This window comes from Paroedura picta, chromosome 3, assembly GCF_049243985.1.
Source record: "Paroedura picta isolate Pp20150507F chromosome 3, Ppicta_v3.0, whole genome shotgun sequence".
In the NCBI taxonomy this organism is placed as follows: domain Eukaryota; kingdom Metazoa; phylum Chordata; class Lepidosauria; order Squamata; family Gekkonidae; genus Paroedura; species Paroedura picta.
The window spans coordinates 146,509,428-146,530,052 of record NC_135371.1 but is presented as its reverse complement, the minus strand read 5'-3'; the positions used below and the strand labels follow the sequence as shown (position 1 = coordinate 146,530,052).

The 20,625-nt window shown below is 47.3% G+C and overlaps 1 protein-coding gene across 4 annotated transcripts in view; it reads left to right on the top strand.

Annotated features, from left to right (window-relative positions):
* ADCY6 (adenylate cyclase 6) overlaps positions 1–20,625 on the top strand; it is a 53,420-nt gene that overhangs the window by 137 nt on the left and 32,658 nt on the right. The window contains exons 1-6 of one of the 4 annotated variants that reach the window (XM_077328454.1): positions 107–252; positions 6,112–6,226; positions 7,364–8,201; positions 13,274–13,423; positions 14,965–15,086; positions 15,329–15,440. In XM_077328454.1, coding sequence (XP_077184569.1) covers positions 7,365–8,201; positions 13,274–13,423; positions 14,965–15,086; positions 15,329–15,440 — 1,221 coding nt within the window. In that variant the 5' untranslated portion in view covers positions 107–252; positions 6,112–6,226; position 7,364. Of the gene's footprint in view, positions 1–106; positions 253–1,201; positions 1,436–6,111; positions 6,227–7,363; positions 8,202–13,273; positions 13,424–14,964; positions 15,087–15,328; positions 15,441–20,625 lie in introns of those variants that run through there. The other 3 variants (XM_077328456.1, XM_077328455.1, XM_077328457.1) reach the window with 3 other exon arrangements.

Here is a 20,625-nt window from a genome sequence, read left to right as displayed (position 1 = left end):
GGATCCGGGCTAGAGGGCGTTTACCCTGGACAACGCGGGAGGAGGGGTCGGGCCGGGCGCGAGCAGGCGGCAATGGAGGGGAGGGCTCGGCGGAGAGGGGGGGCCGCGCCGTAAACACACAGCCGGGCGGGGGAGAAGGACCCGCTTGGCGGGCGACGCGGCTGGTTTCCCCCCGGAGGAGAGGCGAGGCGAGGCGAGGCGAGGCGAGGCGGGCCCTGCTGGAGCGCCAGGACTCGGCCCAGGCACTGGGAGGTAAGGGGTCCCCGGGCCGTCAGTGGCGCCGGGAAGGAGCGGGGAGCAGGAGCGCGCGAAGGGCGGGTTAGAGCGCTAACCGGGGCGGCGGGGCGGGGGGGTCGTGCATTGCGCCCCAGAAGGCGACTCGCAGGAGCCGGGGTGTGTGTGTGTGTGTGTGTTTGTGCGCGCGTACCGGGGAGGGAGGCGGCGAGAGTTTGGTTCTGGGCACGGTCGGTTCTAGAAAGGCCGGGCCCTTGAACGGGCTCGCTCTCCAGAGGAATGAGACAGAGGGACGGCGGAAATCGGGGGAGGGAGGAGGGGGGGCTGGGGCTGCGGTTAGGCCGCCCCACGTTGGCGTTGGGGGATCCGAGCTTGGCCACAGCATGGCCAGCGGGAGAGCAAAGACGGCCGAGGGAAACGGCGGGCTTCGGGGGGAATCCGGCCGGGAGGGTCTTGGGACGGGACATGCCCGGGGAGGAGCGAAAGAGGGTAGCAGTAGCACTGATTCCTGCGCGGTGGCGGCGGCGGCGGCGGGACGCACCTGTACAGCCGGGCAATGTGGGGAGCCTTTGGTGCCGGCACCAGGAAAGTTCCCTTGTCGCGGCTCCTTATGGAGGGCTCGGGAGGACACTCAAATGTGCTTTTCCGAGCGTCCTACCCCCCCCCCCCGGGCGGCATAGGCCAGAAAGTCCCAGTTACCTGGCGAGGGGCGGTAATGCAACTGATTGCGCCTCCCTCGGGGGAAGGAGGGGAATGCCCGAGTGAAAGGTTTAACCTTCATTGTTCTGTTTGTAAAGACTAAAATATATCACCTATATTCTCCCCCCCCCCCCGGTCCATCCGCCAGCCTCCGTTGGCTCCCCTAGGATTGGTTTTCGGGGATCGCCGTGGCTGATTGGCTGGTTCCGAAATGGGGGTGGGACTGTTTAGCTAATCTCAGCCTGGTCAGGTTACATACCCGAAGGAGGAGCAGGTGGGCTTCCCCCAACCTTTATCTGACTCTGTTGGGGCCTTTGGGTTCGCCCCGCTTTCCCCCCACTTGACTGCAGCTTAAACAGAGGTCACAAGGGGTGGTCCTGAGGTCTTTTGGTTGGCCTGCAAACACCCAGGAGGTACCAGAGGGGTGAGGAAGAGAAGGACGTAATCCTTCCAAAGTGAGTCCTGATCTCGGAACAGTCAAACAAGACTTTTATTCTCAAAGGTACTGCTGCACTGTTATGGGGGGGGGGGTGTTTCTGATGGACCAAAATGGCTATCTGCAGATTTTGTCTATAACCTGATGTGATTTTGAAGGCATATTCTGCTATAGGATGAGGAGTGTTTGCATATAGGAAGTAATTTGTGTGTGAACTGAAACTCATTTTGTGAGAAGCGGCAAAAGGTTGCAGTTGTCTTAAAAGTAGGCCTCAGGCAATGTGATTGTTTTATCACATTGATATAGTTTATTATGATTATATTTTAATATTTTCTTAAGTTACAGTTTTTACCTCACCTGTGAAGATATGTTGATTAGTTGAAATCCTCCTTCCTCCACTCCTTTTAGCACGCTATCTTAGCCACCTTATGTCCTCTAAGCCTGACCTCCCCAAATTGGCTATGAAGTTGTCTCTTGTGCAGCTTGGCTACTTAAACCAGCTGCTGTGTCCCACCCTAGAAGAAGAAGAAGAATTGGGTGTTATTATGCCCCACTCAGCTTTACCTTAACAAGTGTCAAAGCAGCATATAATTCCTTTGCCTAAAACAGGCACCCTGTGAGGTAGGTGGGTCTGAGAGACCTGTGACTGGCCCAAGGTCACTCAGCAGTGTTCATATGGAGGAGTGTAGAATCAAACTCAATTCTTCAGATTATACTACCCTCAACCGCTATACTGGTTCTCTAGAAAATGGCTGTGTCAGATTGCCCCAGGGGTATAAAGCTGTTCCAGATGAGAGGGGTGTTGTGGGGAGGTGAAAAGGGTTCTGGTGCCCAAAGCCTGCTGTCCTTTTTACTGTAAAAGGTATCAAAGGCCAATGGACCATAACTAAATTGAAACTGTAAAAGGCCGTGAAGTTGTAACTTTGATGCCATCTCACAGGTAAGAACTGGGGTGGGGGCGGTAATAGAATTGTTCTTTGAAGTGGTTGGAGTTAAAATGAGCCCAGGGGTTGGTTGGCTTTTTGAGATAAATAATTTGAAATGAGAAAATGATTCTGGTTTGGTTTCACATTGAACTGGTGGGGCTAGGAGTCCAGCTGCCCCGCACTCCCCCTGCTAGGCTTAAAAATCCACTTTGTTGCATGCTGTGCAAGATGAGAGGGTGCGGATGGTGTGGCAAAGAAACGCAAACATTGGTTAAATTGAATTTGGGCAGAACTGCATATGAAGTTCCTATTGCCCTTGGTTGCAGATGTTTGGTATGTGGGGTCAGACGAGGGAGGGAACAAGCAAGGGCAGAGTTTGATTCTCTGGAGACCTCTCATCCCATGGACATCATGACTGCAGGTCGTTGGGTATGTACCGCTATGGAAATGTGTCATGCATTGTGTTCAGTTCTACCTTCTTTTTAATCTCCTGGATGTTTTTGGTTTTGTTTGCTGTCCATACACAGCTGATTTGTGGTGACTCTGTAGGGATTTCAAGGCCAGACACTTTCAAGTGGATTTGCCTTTTGCTGCCTCTGCATCCTGATCCTGGTATTCCTTGAGCGTCTCCCATCTAAATATTAGTCAGGGCTGACCTTGCTTAGCTTCTGAGAGCTGACGGGTTTGGGCTAGCCTGGACTACCCCAGTTAAGGCCCTATATATATCCTTGCTAACAAAACCGTAGTTATTGTGCTGCATGTAGGCTTTTGTGGTCTCCAGAACCCTGAGGAAGCACTGGTGGTGAAGGCTGGGTCATTCCGTGCTAGGGTGAAATACTGGAAAATACAACCTTTTTCATAGAGGTAAATGACACTATTTATTCACATGTGATGCAACAAAGGAGTGTGTCTGGAGTAGTGCTCCCTTCCTGTAGTTGTTGTTGTTAGGTGCGAAGTTGTGTCTAACCCATCGTGACCCCATGGTCTTCCATTCCTTCCTGTCCTCTACCATTCCTCGAAGTACATTTAAGTTTGCACTGACTGCTTCAGTGGCTCCATCCAGCCATCTCATTCTCTGTTGTCCCCTTCTTCTTTTGCCCTCAGTCGCTCCCAGCATTAGGCTCTTCTCCAGGGAGTCCTTCCTTCTCATGAGGTGGCCAAAGTATCTGAGTTTCATCTTCAGGATCTGGCCTTCTAAAGAGCAGTCAGGGCTGATTTCCTCTAGGACTGACCAGTTTGTTCGCCTTGCAGTCCAAGGGACTCGCAAGAGTCTTCTCCAGCACCAGAGTTCAAAAGCCTCAATTCTTTGACGCTCAGCCTTCCTTATGGTCCAACTTTCACAGCCATACATTGCAACTGGGAAGACTATAGCCTTGACTAGACACACTTTATTTGGCAGGGTGAGGTCTCTGCTTTTCAGGATGCTGTCTAGATTTGCCATAGCTTTCCTCCCCAGGCGCAAGCGTCTTTTAATTTCTTTGCTGCAGTCCCCATCCGCAGTGATCTTGGAGCCCAGGAAAATAAAATCTGCCACTACCTCCATTTCTTCCCCATCTACCCTGGTTAAGTAAGACTCAAAGCTGCTCTTGTCTGCATAGTTCTGTAGCTTTGTCAGCCTGGGCTTACCTTGGGTTCCATTACTTGATCACCAAAGTCTGGGGAACTAGCTTTGATACATAGATATTAGCTGAAAGTATGTCAGTCTGGGAGAGGAAGGGGTGAGGAATAACACATTCAAGTCTTCTGTAAGTCAAACTTGTTCACTCCCTCCCCCCTTCCCTTCAGGGCTGCTTGTAAGAGGGCCTGGGATGGGTGTCACACCGGAGGGCCTACCACTACTTTCTGCAAGGACCTATCCATGTGTGTATGAAACTGGGTGGCCACGTGCAAGAATTTGTGTACGTGATTGCCTTATCTGTGTTGCTGCCCAGAAAGCTTTACCTTGCGGTTATTGATTTCAGCATCTTTACTGTCAGAGTAAAATTGTCTCTTCCAGCCTCCCAAGGATACATTTTTTTTACAACCAGCTTAAGTTCAACAAGTGACCCCAAAAAGTAATGTTTTCTGCAAAGGCAGAAATGAAAGCCTGTATTCCCATGGTTCTGTGTCAGTGAGAAGCATGTATTGTGTGCATTAGAGCAGGGGTTGTTAACCTGTGGTCCTCCAGATGTCCATGGACTACAATTCCCATGAGCCCCTGCCAGCATTTGCTGGCAGGGGCTCATGGGAATTGTAGTCCATGAACATCTGGAGGACCACAGGTTGACCACTCCTGCATTAGAGGTTGTCCTTCTACTGTTCCCAAATGCAGTGCTTTTCCTTACAGCCATTAGTGACAACGATTCATTCATCTTCAAGTACTCGAAGGGCTGTCACATAGTGGATGGAGCAAAGTCGTTTTCTGTTGCACCAAAGGGTTGGACCAGAACGAATGGGATGAAATTAATTCAAAGGAATTTCCGGCTAAACATCTGGAAGAAGTTCCTGACAGAGCGGTTCCTCGGTGGAACAGGCTTCCTTGGGAGGTGGTGGGTTCTCCTTCCTTGGAAGGTTTTAAACAGAGGCTAGATAGTCATCTGACAGAAATGCTGATTCTGTGAACTGAGGCAGATTATGAGTGGGTGGGCAGAAGGAATTGTGTCCATGCTTGACAATTGTGGCCCTTTCTTGCATGCCCTGGCATTTGCAGGTTGGGGGGAGGGGCAAACTCCAGGCCAGACTGGCGAGGGATGCTGTATTTTTTTTTGGAGGGGGCATCATCTGGGCATGGAATTGGAATCAGGTAATTGTGAATTTACTGCATTCTGCAAGGGGTCGGACTAGATGGTGTGGAGGTCCTTTCCAATTCTATGATTCCTACAAGAGATAATGAAATGAGGCACTCAGGGGCTGGGGGGGGGGCTAGTCATGTTCCCTGCCTCTGGAGTCAAGCCTGTTCCTGTTTGTATAGTCCTGCCTCTTCTCTCTAGTAGTCCCCAAACTGGGTTCTGTATCTTGGTCATTCTAAAGCGTAAGGTAAATTAGTTAGTTTATCAACGGTTGGTTGCTGGAGCAGATACTGTTTTACATTTTATCAGTGGCCAGCTCAAATCCCTTCAATTGCCCTATGCAGGGCTGGAGAAATACTTCTGATTGTAAGGATCCGCACCAGCATTTGAGTGATTCCATACTGCCTGAGGCTGAAAGACAAGTGTGAATGTTCCTTTTGATTTGGAATCACTGTGTGTCTCTTTCTGAGCACGCTCTGTTCAATGGAGCATCATTTTCATGCTCCCCTACCTTCTTGTAAGGAGAATGTGGAATACTGAACTATGATAACTCTCTGCCAAACACAGGTGGCTGTGTTTGGATGCTGTGACACAGTTTACTAATGTAACAGGATTAACTTTTGCTTATATATTCCTTCTGTTATGATGGTCAGTTCTTAGTCTGAGGAAGAGTGCTTGCCCTCGAAAGCTCACGCCTTGAATAAATCTTTGTTGGTCTTAAAGGTGCTACTGGACTCTGATTTTATTGTGCTATTTCAGACCAACACGGCTACTCATTTGAATCTATGTAAAAAGAAATAACAGATAAGCAAGGGGTGTGAAATGGACATCAAAAGTAGTTCAAACTCAGTAGGGATGCTGCCGCTAACTCTGAAATGACTGGGAGAGCACTTAAGAGAATGTGGTAAAATAGCCGTTGGTTGGCAAGGGAAGAAATGCCTGGTCTGGAGTTTCAGAGAACTGCAGAATGGGATTGTACAGAGAGTTCAGCTGTGGAATGGTAGCTAGCATGCATGACCAGCCTGACCAGCTCCTCTTCTCTCTACAGGTTGCCGCCTTGGGTCACTGGTGAAATGAGAGCCACCCCCCCACGGTCTCCAGCCTGACTTCCCTAGGGGAGATCCATGACGCCTCATCACACCCAGCTCCCAGTGGCCCTCCAGGTACCAGTTCTTCTCCAGGGCAGGGTATGAACCCAAAAGTGTTGATAGTCAAGTGTTCCAGAGACCTTTGTAGAATCACACACAGGGGTTGTGGAATATGGCTCCCTGATCACATCAAGCCACCCACTGCTGGATCTCTAGACAAGCCTTTCTCCACTTTTTTTTCCCATTGAGAAACCCCTGAAACATCCTTCAGGCTTTGAGAAAACCCCAGAAGGAATGTCAGCAGGTTACACCTTCCTGCCACACCCCCGGAAGCCATTTCACAGAAATATATGGTCATGTCACCCAATTTTATATATATATAATTTCTGCCCGATCCATGAAGCCCTTCCATGGCTGCTGCAGAACCCCAGGGTTTTGTGTAATGCTAGTTGACAAAGCCTGCCATAGACACTTCCTTCCTGGAGAGCCTTTGTGTGCTAGCCCTGTTCCATTCTCCGTGAGATGATGGTAGGTGAATTTCCTCTAGGCCCGGCTGGATTCTGGAGATTTTTGGTGAAGGGGGGGAAATCACTTGCACATGAAATCGGGGTGGGTGGGCGGGCAGGTAGTTGTGAGTTCCTGCATTGTGCATGGGGGTTGGACTAGATGACCCTGGATGCCCATTCCAGCTCTGTGATTCTATGATCCTGTGACTCGCTTGACAGGGAGCAGTATATAAGTCAAAATAAAATAAATGTTTGACTGTGCCCACTGCCATCCTAGTCCTGTCACTCAGGCCTCATCTTGCCTTCCTGTATAGTCTGTTCTCCTTGCCAATGTGAGTCCTGTTTAGCGGCCGGCTTCTTGTGTTCTATGAAACCTGTAAACTAGACAGTAAGCTATAATGAAAGTACCCCACTGTTCTTTGGCCCTGCCCCTCAAGAGACACTCTCACTCCCAGGGCTCCATCTGCTGATCCTTCAGTTCCTCTTTCCTTGCTTTGGAGCTCTTCCAGAAAAAGGGATACATGGAGCACGTCCTGCCCACTGGCTTGCACCTCTCTGTGGTTTGGCTCTCAGGCAGGAAGTGCTCCCCTGTTGATCTGTGTACAGCTGCGGGACTTGGAGAGGGAAATCCCTGAGTAATTCTCCCTCCCCTGCAGGTTTTGTTGCTGTTTATGCCTTTTCCTGACCTGGTTTTCCTTTCCTGCAGCATGTCCTGGTTTAGTGGCATCCTGGTGCCCAAGGTGGACGAGCGGAAGACCGCTTGGGGCGAGCGCAATGGGCCCAAACGCCACCGCCCAGCGCTTTGTGGTCTGCGCTACATGAGCTGCCTGCAGGACCCAGAGCTGGAGCGTGGAGGCAGTGGGGGTCTGGGGCTGAACTGTTCGTGGCAGGAGGACCATTATGGCAAGAAGCAGCAGCCGTCCTTGCCGCCCGGCCCTGGGGCAGGAGACCTGGGACTCAAAGCTGTGGATCTGGGCTTTGAGGATGGCAGCGGCACGGGGAGCGAGGCCAAGGGACTCTCGGCCAGTGATTGCAGCCGGCGCTTCCTGCAGGTGTTCCGCTCAAAGCATTTCCGCTCTGCCAAACTGGAGCGCCTCTATCAGCGCTACTTCTTCCAAATGAACCAGAGTTCGTTGACTGTGCTCATGGGAGTCCTGGTGCTCGCCTGTGGCATCATGCTGCTCTTTCACTGTGTGCCTGGTGCTCCCCGTGTGGCCTATGCGGCTGTCCTTGCTGTGGCGGCCACTCTCTTTCTGTCCCTGATGGTTCTCTGCAACCGGACTGGCTTCCACCAGGACTGCATGTGGGCCGTGAGTTACCTGGTCATCGGGGCATTATGCGGCGTGCAGGCCGTGGGCACCCTGCTGGTCTCACCACGTAGTGCCTCTGAGGGGGTCTGGTGGAGCGTCTTCTTCATCTACATCATCTACACTCTTCTGCCTGTGCGCATGCGGGCAGCCGTACTGGCTGGGGCTTTGCTTTCAGTGCTGCACCTGGTAATCTCTTGGCATCAGAACCGTATGGACTCCTTCCTCTGGAAGCAGGTAAGGGGGAGGATCAGAGGAGGAGGGAGGGGACAGTGAGCACTTAGGTGAGCAAGCAAGTGGATTGAAAAGTGCTGGGGAAGGGGGCGGAGCGGCCGAAACCCGACACTAATTGGAGGGAGGTGTCTTGTTGAAGGAGATTTGAGGCTTTGGGTGTGAAAAAAACAGACAAGGCTGGTCTTGGGATAGCAACCGGCCCTGTTTCCCAGGCACTGTTGAATGAGCTGAAAGGCCAAAGCCTCCTTCTCAAGTGACACTTGCAGCAGGGACTTACTGCTCTATGGCTCCTTCCTGCACCACTAGGGTAACATGAGACGTCTCTGGCCATGCTGGCTCTTCCTCAGCACAGCACTGCCCCAATTTCCCAAGGTAGAATATGATTTCTCTGGGATGTCCAAAGTGATCTGCCACAGCTCTCTATTTTCTGCTGACTGTAAGTGAAAATAACTTTGCTGTTCATCTGTACCTGTGTACTCCTGCCCAATTTCTCCATGCAGTGCCTAGTAACAGTGTGGGGGCACCTTGAGCTCTCTGCTGCTCTCACTAGCATCTCATTTATCCTGTGCGGAATTTGACAGCGTTGTCCTAGAATCTTTGCTTCAGTTCTTATAATGAGCATAGTTCTTGCATGGTTGAATGTTTGTGGTCACTCTGAGGCTGAGACCCAGGAACTGTTCAAGAGGGACTTGTAAGAGGGAGACTTTTGCACCCTCTCTTCTGTCCTTCTCTGAGGAACTCCCAAACCACCCATGTCCACTGTGTCCATTTTTATTTCACATGTCCTTGACTGATTTCTTGAATAACCTACAGAACTAACTGCACAATCTTAAACTGAGTTACGCCCTCCCAAGCTCTTCCATTAACTTAGAAGGGTATAACTGTTCAGGATTCAACTGCCTGTATTTACATGGAATTGAATAGATTTGTGCAAATATTTGGATGCTGAAGAATTCTGTGCTGTTTGACTCATTTTTGTTGTTTTTACCTTCGAATTTGATGTGATGAGAGCCAGTTTGGTGTAGTGGTTAGGAGTGCGGACTTCTAATCTGGCATGCCGGGTTCGATTCTGCACTCCCCCACATGCAGCCAGCTGGGTGACCTTGGGCTCGCCACGACACTGATAAAACTGTTCTGACTGAGCAGGAATCTCAGGGTTCTCTCAGCCTCACCTACCTCACGGGGTGTCTGTTGGGGGGAGAGGAAAGGGAAAGCAACTGTAAACCACTTTGAGACTCCTTTGGGTAGAGAAAAACAGCATATAAGAACTAACTCTTCTTCTTCTTAAAAGTTACTGACTTCCCTGTACTGCTGAGGCTTGTATGGCAGTAACTTTTGGGACCCCATAGAATACCACATCCAGGTCCAAGTTACAATGCCATCTCTGAACAATTGTCACTGCAGTGTTGATGCTGTGTAATACGGGCTGGGTGGTGGTGCTGTAGTAATGTAATATTGATAATCTTGTCCCAGCCCTTTATATGCTGGGGTAGCTAGTCTTGAATTGGTCTCCCTGTGCCTTGGCATGCTGTCAGTTCCTGAACTTGAACATACCTAAGGCACGCTTGTAGGTTCAGTTCTGCCAATTTCAAAAGCTACTCATGATCATGAGTAGCTGCATCACCTTTTTTTGTCATTCTATTTCCCAGCCCTCCGGTATATCATTTTGTTTTGAATCTTATCCCTTTTGAATCTATTAAACTCTGGAATATCGAAAAGCCCGATAACTGCAGTGTTGTTGCTGTGTGCTGAACCTTCTACATAATGCATTTTGTAAATTCAGATCATTAAAGGGTGGAACCCCGAAGTAGTCACAGTGCAGTAGTGAAATGCAGAATCTGTGTGCGCAGAGGGAAAAGCAGAGAGGAAGGGAAAGAAAGAGGCCCCAAGAGGGTGGCAACGTAGCATAACGGTCTGGCATTTTCCAGGCTCTTGTGGTGACACACAGGAGCCCCTCTACTGAATGGTTTTTTTTTTTTTTATAAGAGGTTTGAAAATTTATCATAGCTGCAATTTTTAAAAGACTGTCGCTTTCTGTCACTAAGGTGGGTAGGACTGGATGAGATGCTTGTTTTGGGAATAAGCTAGGAAGGAGAGCATGGGCTCTGTAAAGCCCTGAGATACATGATGCTTCAGAAATCCTGTTTGCCTGAAAGGAACATCAGTTTGTTTTCTGCATGTACTGTCAAGAAAAAGGGGGAAAGGGGGGGGTAGATGTTAAACTTGTATACCATTTACATTACATACAGTAAAATGTACGTAATGTAAAATTGTAAGCAATTGGGTAGAATAAAAAAATTTCAGTGCATAGCGTTTTATTGTGGGGGGCGTATTCAGATTCTGGTCAGGAAAATAGGGATGTCTGTGGAGAGGCGCATCTTTCGTTTGCTCCCCTGTCTGTCAGCTGAAGAGAAGTGTTTCTTCGTTGAAGGAAGTCTTTCACTGTCTTTTTTTAGAGGGAAAATTGGTGGAAGAGAGTCAGAGGATCAAGCCCTGCAGTATTTTTATTGGCTGAAGTAGTGTGGCCCTGCCTAGAGAGGTGACTTGGCTGTGGTTGCACACATGCCCTGGTAACTTCCAGGTGAGGCTGTTGCAGTGTATGCCACGCTTGGTTGCCTTTGCAGAATTCTTGAAAGTTTAAGTTTAGTCCAAAATGCAACTGTCCACTTGTTGATTGGAGCTCACCTCCCTGAACACTTTAACCTATTTTGATCCATTGGCATCAGCTTTGAGTTTGTTTTCTGACACAATTTGAAATCTTTGTGTTGACCTTCTAATATCCTAGGTTGTTTGAGGCTGAATTGCCTGAAGAACCGCCTCTCCTTTTATACAAACCAGCTTGGAGATAAGCTAGAAGGGCCCCTGCTTTTAATGCCACCCTTTTGAAGGGTAGCAATGAGTGACTGTGGTCTAAGACAAGTTAATTTGACTATCCCAGGTTTTGAACAGGCAGTTAAATCACACATTATTTGACTGAATCTGTTTTATTTAAGGGCACAGTGTTAAAGAGCCCCAATGTGGGGGAGGGGGCTGGCCATTCTGGCACTCATAAAGGATTGGGCCCTTGTGGCATTTTTAAGCGGCACATGTTTGGCTCTAAAATGATGATGGATGATGGTGTGCCTGGATTGTCCCTGGGTACTCTGTAAAACTTAGCTGTGCCTTTTAGTTCGCTCTAAGCCCTGAATTCAATAGGACGTCCATTATAACTGTTTAGAACTGCAACCTTAGAGTGAAGTCCTAGAATATTTATGCTAAGCAGACTGCAATTGGTGACTTAAACTGGACTCATTTTGCATAGGGTTGCACTGTTACTTCTTAATTTTAATCTTACCTGCATTTTTGTGCTGTTTTCTACATGCATAAATAAATGTCTTTATTTCTGAAATTTCTTATCCCTATGCTGCCCTGTACCATAGTGGTGGGGCTTAAGCATTTTAACTAAATAAGCATCAAGCTGTTCAACATGTCTAATGAGGACTTGGTGAACGGTGCTTCTCCAAGCCCTGTATCAATTCAGTTAAAGAATATTCGGATTTATTCTGAACTGATAATACTGTTATGCCAACCCTTTATTGGAGAGTTTATAAATTCTATAAACATAACAAAACTTTTTCCAGTAGAGGGTAATTCTGCAGTCATTTTGAGCCCTGCATTGTTTGTTGTTCCTAATTTTGCTTTAAATTGCTTTGTGAAATGGTGACGGCTGTAAGCCTGAAGGGATGCCCTCTTCCTGATGGAAGTTCCTTTAAAGTTATCTCTGTTCCAATGTGGTTCCGTGTTTGGGAGGGTAAGCAGGCTGTAGGAAGCAGCTTTCCTGTACCCATTCTGGGCATTTTTGCCATGTCTCAGTAGCTGCTGGACATCCATGCTACTTCCTTAGCGCATTAATTGTGCATGGTGGTAGTTAGCGACAGTGATGTTCTGGTACCTAGGCAGAATTAACTATTAGAGAAGCCTTAGAAATACTTACCATCTACTTTTGAAGCACTGTGTAATGGTAATATCCCTAGGTCAGGTTTGCCTAATGGGGATTTAGCCATATCTACTCTTTGTCCTGCAGAGATACTGATAATTGTGTGGGGAAAACATTTAAAGTGAACCTTGTTGTAGATTCTTTAAGCCACTTGCTCAGGGCATCTTGAGCTCCCCCTAAACTCATACATCTTAGGAACCATTAGTCATGGTAGAATGGGATAACTGACATTTATGTATTAATGCTTTGAAAATATTGTTTTTGTTCTCAGTCCACTGTTATTCCCCTGTACTGTGGGTGTGTAGAGTGGTGGGAAGAACGATGAGGCAGAAAGAATAGTGGCTTGCTCAAAGCCAGTTAATGAGTTCATGGCTGGGAAAACTTCAATCGGTGACCTATGTCACAATAATAGAAAAGCCTCTACCCTTATTTTTATGGAGCTGAAGGTGGCTCTCTCCTGTATTTTCTTCACAAAATTCCTGTGAGGTAGGTAAGGTTGTGGAAGACTGATAGACAGCAAGAATGGACAAGGTCATGGTAGAATGGAAAATTAAGGCTGGGTTTCCCAAGTCTTTGTCTGATATAATGTTCAGTGCACATCAGTGTTGTGTAGTTGTCAAAGCCTGGAGGAGTCTTCTATGGAGAGGCCGAGATTTCTGTGCATAGTTACAGGGTACACCACATACATATCCCAAAATGCCTTTTAATGAAATGAATTTTCCCTCTTTCCATTCCCATTAACTCCTAGAGCCACACTCTTGGGATTTTCCTGCCACCCACTCACCCTTCTTCTGCCTTTCATACCCTGGTTAGTAAGAGGGATTTACAAAAGCTTCTTTTATGGATCGGGAGCATCTCCATGGACAAAGCTTCCAATTCATTCTTCAGTGAAGGGAGGGCAGCCCGGCTTGCTGCAGTGGAAGAAGGCCCACCACACAAAGTACAGCAGAGTTGAAGCTGGCTCTGTGGGAGCTGTAATAATGGGCTCATTTCTCCAAGGGAATGGGGGTTTAGGTTTTCTTTAGCCAGCCATCAAGGTAAGAATCCAACTAGGTAATTTAGTGCCCTGTTTCACAATGACTCCTTTCCTTGCTTCCAGCTGACTGCCAACACTTTGATCTTCCTTTGCACCAACATTATTGGCATTTGTACCCACTACCCAGCTGAAGTGTCACAACGGCAGGCCTTTCAGGAGACACGTGGCTACATCCAGGCACGGCTACATCTGCAACGGGAGAACCGTCAGCAGGTGGGGAACTGGCGCGGGGTCAGGATTGGACTGTGATTTTGGGGGAGTGAGTGGAGTTTGGCAGGAATATGGCTGAGAGAAGGTGTTGTCTTGGAAAGATCTTCCGGTGGTCTCTAGTCTCTGATTGTGCTACATCAACTACCATGATGGCATCATTCATTGTGGGGGGAAGGGCTGTCAGCAAGGGAGGGAAAATTCATTTGATAGGAGAAAGCAAAAACCCCTTGGGAAGGGAGCCAAGCTTGCCCCGTTGTCTTGCAGCTGTTTTGCATCCTCAGATCTTCAGCTGCTGGTGGTCTTGGCTTGCCTAAAATGGTGGCTGTTTTTCCATTAAGGCGGGATTCTTCAGCACCATCAACCTACCACTGCCAGTGACCAGACCCCCCCCATGCATGAACCATCTAGTTTCTGGTTATTTCCAGACTGCAGATGAACTACTGTCCAGTTCTTGTTTATGTGCAGCAATGTGATGGGCACTGGTCTTCCTCCTACTGGCTCCACAGGATTAATCCCCAAGAATCTCTGCAATATTAGAGAGGTTGAGGAGATGGTCTCTTAATTCAATTTAATTATTTGGGTCTAATTAGATTGATTTGATTTTGTTTAGATTGTTAATTTAACCTCATTGATTTGTTTATAATAGAATTCATTGTTTTTTTTCTCGTTTAATTTATTCTTATTTGTTAGATTGTTAATTTGTTTGGTGTTAACTTAAATAGGATGAGGAAGGGAAATAGATCTTATATTGTTATTGTGGTTGTTGGAGGAAGGGAGTGGGAAGGGAGCGGTAGGTGAATGGCCAGCAGGGAAGTCATGGAAGGGCTGGAGATCCCGATAACTGGGAGATGCAGGAAGTATGGCAAGGGGGGAAGATATTTTAAATGAAGAGGTAGGAGATATGGTAATGCTCCACCACACCCCTTCTAAACCCCATCCCATCCCAAGAGATGAAGGTGGTGGGGTTAGGAGAACCTGCATTTCTCCAAAATTGGTATTGTGCAATGCCAGGTCCATAAATAATCAGACCACAGCTCTGCCCAACTAAGTTACGTCAAACAGTTTGATCTCAGGTGACCTTGGTGACATATAAAATCTGTGATAATACATAATAGTAAAAAACTCTATCCCTGTGCTCTGTCTTGGTATGTCTGGGTGGCGTGGGGTGGGGGCGGTGTGCAGCTCATCCGTGTGCCTTGCCCTAAGACCTATGCCTGGTGAAATAGCACCATTTTGCAAGCCCTGCAGGACTTTGATAGTTCCATCAGGGCCTGCTTTGCTGCCACCAGACTGGGGCCAGAGCCAGTTCCCCTTCTTTGGGGTTAGGGACCACCGGTATATTCACATTGTCATTTGTTATTTTTATATAAGTTATCCACCCAGAGCCTTTGGGGAAGGGAGGGTTAAAAATAAGTAGTAATAATGAATAAGTGTGACTTGGGCTGGCAACGGGGCTAAGGCATCAGGGCTGTCTTGGAATTTTGGAATGAAATTGTTGTTTGGGAGAAATATCTAACAGGTCTTTCTTTAATGGCGGTGGGCAGGAGCGGCTTCTGCTGTCGGTGCTGCCACAGCATGTGGCCATGGAGATGAAGGAGGACATTAACACCAAGAAGGAGGACATGATGTTCCACAAGATTTACATCCAGAAACATGACAATGTCAGGTACCGGGATGTTGGAATGGTGTGTGTGTTTGTGGGGAGGGAGAAACCTGAGAGCAAGCAAGGTTCAAGAGCTGCAGTTCACCAAAGAACATTCTATGGCAAATGTGGAGGAGATGATGTTGTAGAACGCTTTTTAGGAGGGAGATGAGATTTGGGACAAGAGAAGCTGTTGGGGACGTAGAGGGCTATAGGGTGGGTGGAAGTTCTGATATTCTCGTCTCTTCTCTTCCCAACCAAAACAGCATTCTCTTTGCTGACATTGAGGGCTTCACTAGCCTGGCATCTCAGTGTACGGCACAGGAACTGGTAATGACGCTGAATGAGCTCTTTGCACGTTTTGACAAACTGGCTGCGGTAAGTAATGAGAATAATACCGGGGGCGTGAGGCTGGGGTGGAGGCCTTATCTGGACCTGGGGGGGGGGGAGGTTATAGGATCCATGCTGCCATTGCTCTGCCAGGAGACGATGCCATGCTGCCTCCTTGGTGTCCAGCTCTGCTGGACAGTCCCCTCTTGATGTTACAGTTGCCCGCCATTCATTGCTATTAAGCAGAACACTTTTCACTATTGTATGTAGACTCCCTAAGACCCGATGTCTTCATTGTTAGGAATATTATTTATTTATTCCCCCTCTGAATGCAAATGAAAGTGAAAGCTAATCCTGCAGACCTGTGGAGAAAGCTTCTGTTTGTTGAACTGGAAAGGACAGAAGCAACATCATTTACCATTTTAGTGCCTTTGGTCCCTTGTGTGAAATTATGTATAATTGGGCGGGGGCAGGGCGGATACCCTATTGCAGGGGTGACCGAACTGTGGCTCTCCAGATGTCTGTGGCCTGCAGTGCTGGCATGGGGAGTGTAGTCCAGGGGTATCTGGAGAGCCACACTTTGGCCACCCATGCCCTCTTTCCATGGCATCAGGCCAAGAGTAAGTGGTCTTTGCCTGTAGACAGATTGGTAGAACCCTTCATGTGAGGGAATGGGGTTCAAGCACCTCTCAGTCAGCTTTGCTTCAAGCCAAACTGAAATGACTTGAGTTGTGCAAGTGTGTCCCCCAGTTGCCCGAGAGCAGTGGGATTCACTTCACAGCTCAGTTACCATCAACCCAAAGAGCCACATGACAGCAGAATGCCCTCTGTACCACTCCACCAGATACATACGCAATAAGAATTAATATTGAATGTATAACTGAAGCTTACAGAGTAGTTCTGAAAACTTAGGCTTGTTTGTCCCTACCCCTCTTGAAACTTAGCCAGTTCTTGGCTACTTGTAGAGAGGAGAAGGACTTGCAAGTCAGACGTGTGACTCAAAGCCTTGTGAAAGCTTTCGGGTTCTCTGGGATCCTTTCTTACACTGGATGTTAAAAGAGAAAAGCTTCCCTGTGTTAAAGAGCTCAAGTGGAAATTTAGTGTTGTAAGAGACAGTGTGGCCAGAACCTCTCTCTGTGCTACATGGGGACAACCTGCCAGCCTCAGGACCCATTGGGCAACAGCACTGCACACTTCCCAGGAAAAATGGGGCAGATGTCATGTTGGGGAATAAGGCCACAGCCAGCATATCAAAGACACTTGTAGCTGCTGAACCACGGAATAGGTGTCAGTGCAGTAAAGGAACTGCAAATGCAACATCCAAGTTCCAAGATGTCATAGTCCCACTGTACACTGACTGCACTGTTCAGGCTACCCCTGGAGTGTTGTGTGCCGTTTTGGAGGCTTCAGTTCAAAAAGAATGTGCAGGTGCAGAGAACAGTGACAAGGATGATCAAGGGCCTGGAGACCAAGCCCTACAAGGAAAGGCTGAGGGACCTGGGGATGTTCAGAGGAGACTGAAGGAAGATATGGCTGCCTTCGTTGAGGAGTGTAAGGAGCTGTTGCTGTTGGCAGCTGCGGATACGACTCCCAATAATGGGGTTTAAATGATGGGCAGAAAAATACCATCTGGATATTAGCAAGGGAAATTACAGTGGGAGTGGCTCAGCAGTGGAATCAGCTGCCTAGGGAGGTGGGGACCTCCCCTTCACTGGCCATCTTCAAGCAGTGGCTGGATGAATATTTGGCAGGGATGCTTTAGGCTGATCCTGCATTGAGTAGGGGGTTGGACCACCCAGCTCCATTCCATTCAATGATTCTTTATCAGAGTGTCCTTAGTATGCGTAAGAGTTAATCTCTAGGAGGATGGGTAGAGCAGTGGCATCTCATTCATAGTCGTTTGCTTAGAGTGGCCCTGTCATATTGAGCACACCCAGAGTTGTCACCCTTCAGATTTGAAGGAGTCAGTAAACGTAGAAAGCTGTAACTCCTGTATAGATTGCACATCCAATATGGCAATTAGCCTCAATGCCTTGGTTGTTTTCCTTAAAATATAAATGAGCAAGGGAAGTGCATGCTATTGTTTATTTTCGTTCAACTTTCCCATGTGTGCCAAAACAAATAATTTCTACATAAAGCTTTGAATGTGTTAGAATAATAACACCTAAACCACATTAAATGTAGTTTATAAATTTTTTTCCTAATGAAAGTATTTCAGCTCAGTTCAAATACTTGGGGCTGCTGCTAGAACTTGTGAGGTATTTATTTAGCACGTAACATTAAGGTAGGGGGCATATTTTAGTTTTGTTTGACTTGTACGTTTAGTAAAGATGTCAGAACAGATCAGTCTATTTTGGGCACTGGAAAATACCCTTTTCATAATTGTTTAAAATGCCCACATTACTCCCAGCTTCGTCAAAGAACTCCATGCCCCTCCCATTCCCTGGTTCCTGATCTAATGCCCAGTCCTTCCTTGGATCTCTTCTGACCTAGGCTGGCCATCTCCAAATAACCTTTCGGTGAAACCCTGTGAGAAATTACTCTAGTAAGCTCCCAGGTTTTGATGATCTTGGCCTGGAATAACTCTGAATTCACTTGCACTGTAAGTCAGTGTGGTTCAACAAGTATAGAAGCCCCCCCCCCCCCCCAGAACATCATTTTGTTGTTATGTGCGAAGTCGTATCCGACCCATCGCGACCCCATGGACAATGATCCTCCAGGCCTTCCTGTCCTCTACCATTCCCTGGAGTCCATTTAAGTTTGCTCCTACTGCTTCAGTGACTCCATCCAGCCACCTCATTCTCTGTCGTCCCCTTCTTCTTTTGCCCTCGATTGCTCCCAGCATTAGGCTCTTCTCCAGGGAGTCCTTCCTTCTCATGAGGTGGCCAAAGTATTTCAGTTTCATCTTCAGGATCTGGCCTTCTAAAGAGCAGTCAGGGTTGATCTCCTCTAGGACTGATCGGTTTGTTCGCCTTGCAGTCCAAGGGACTCGCAAGAGTCTTCTCCAGCACCAGAGTTCAAAAGCCTCAATTCTTTGACGTTCAGCCTTCCTTATGGTCCAACTTTCGCAGCCATACATTGCAACTGGGAATACCATAGCCTTGACTAAACGCACTTTTGTTGGCAGGGTGATGTCTCTGCATTTTAGGATGCTGTCTAGATTTGCCATAGCTTTCCTCCCCAGGAGCAAGCGTCTTTTAATTTCTTTGCTGCAGTCCCCATCTGCAGTGATCTTGGAGCCCAGGAAAATAAAATCTGTCACTATCTCCATTTCTTCCCCATCTATTTGCCAGGAATTGAGAGGGCCGGATGCCATGATCTTTATTTTCTTGATGTTGAGTTTCAAGCCAACTTTTGCACTCTCCTCCTTCACCCGCATCAACAGGTTCTTTAGTTCCTCTTCACTTTCTGCCATTAGAGTGGTATCATCTGCATATCTGAGGTTGTTGATATTTCTCCCTGCAATCTTGATCCCAATTTGTGACTCCTCTAATCCCGCATTTCTCATGATGTGCTCTGCATACAAGTTAAATAGGCAAGGCGACAGTATACAGCCTTGCCGAACTCCTTTCTCAATTTTGAACCAGTCAGTGATTCCATGTTCAGTTCTCACTGTTGCTTCTTGACCTGCATATAAATTTCTCAAGAGACAAATAAGATGCTCTGGTATTCCCATCTCTTTAAGAACTTGCCACAATTTGTTGTGCTCCACACAATCAAAGGCTTTAGCATAGTCAATGAAGCAGAAGTAGACGTTCTTCTGGTACTCCCTAGCTTTCTCCATGATCCAGCGTATGTTGGCAATTTGATCTCTAGTTCCTCTGCCTCTTCGAAATCCTGCCTGTACTTCTGGAAGTTCTCGGTCCACATATTGCTGGAGCCTAGCTTGTAGGATTTTGAGCATAACTTTGCTAGCATGAGAAATTAGTGCAATGGTGCGGTAGTTTGAACATTCTTTGGCATTGCCCTTCTTTGGGATTGGAATGTAAACTGACCTTTTCCAATCCTGTGGCCATTGTTGAGTTTTCCAAATTTGCTGGCATATTGAGTGTAGCACTTTTACTGCATCGTCCTTTAAGATTTTGAATAGTTCAACTGGAATGCTGTCACCACCACTAGCTTTATTATTGCTCAGACTTCCTAAGGCCCATTTGACTTCACATTCCAGGATGTCTGGCTCCAGGTCAGTAACTACCCCACTGTGGTCATCAGGGATGTTAAGCTCGCTCTTGTATAGTTGTTCTGTATAATTTTGCCACCTTTGTTTAATCTCTTCTGCTTCTGTGAGGTCCCTACCATTTTGGTCCCTTATCATACCCAACTTTGCATGAAACGTTCTCTTCATATCTCCAATTTTCTTGAAAAGATCTCTGGTCCTCCCCATTCTATTGTTTTCTTCTATTTGTTTGCACTGTTCATTTAAGAAGGCATTCTTATCTCTTCTAGCTTTTCTCTGGAATTCTGCATTCAGTTGGGTGTATCTTTCTCTTTCTCCCTTGCCTTTCACTTCCCTTCTCTCCTTAGCTATTTGTAAAGCTTCCTCAGACAGCCATTTTGATTTCTTGCATTTCTTTTTCTTTGGGATGGTTTTAGTTGCTACATCTTGTACAATGTTGCGAACCTCCGTCCATAGTTCTTCAGGCACTCTGTCTATCAGATCTGATTCCTTAAATCTATTTGTCACCTCTACTGTGTATTCGTCGGGGATATGATTTAGTTCATACCTGAGTGGCCTAGTGCTTTTCCCTACTTTCTTCAATTTAAGCCTAAATTTTGCAACAAGAAGCTGAACCACAATCAGCTCCTGGTCTTGTTTCTATTGACTGGATAGAACTTTTCCATCTTTGGCTGCAGAGCACATAGTCAATCTGATTTCTGTGTTGACCGTCTGGTGATGTCCATGTGTAGAGTCGTCTCTTGGGTTGTTGGAAAAGAGTGTTTGCTATGACCATTGTATTCTCTTGACAAAATTCTACCAGCCTGTGCCCTGCTTCATTTTGTACTCCAAGGCCAAACTTGCCTGTTATCCCGGTTATCTTTTGGCTTCCTACTTTAGCATTCCAATCCCCCATGATGATAAGCACATCATTTTTTGGCGTTGCTTCTAGAAGGTGTTGTAGGGCTTCATAGAACTGATCAACTTCATCCTCTTCAGCAGCAGTGGTTGGGGCGTAGACCTGGCTCACTGTGATGTTGAATGGTTTGCCTTGGATTCGAACTGAGATCATTCTGT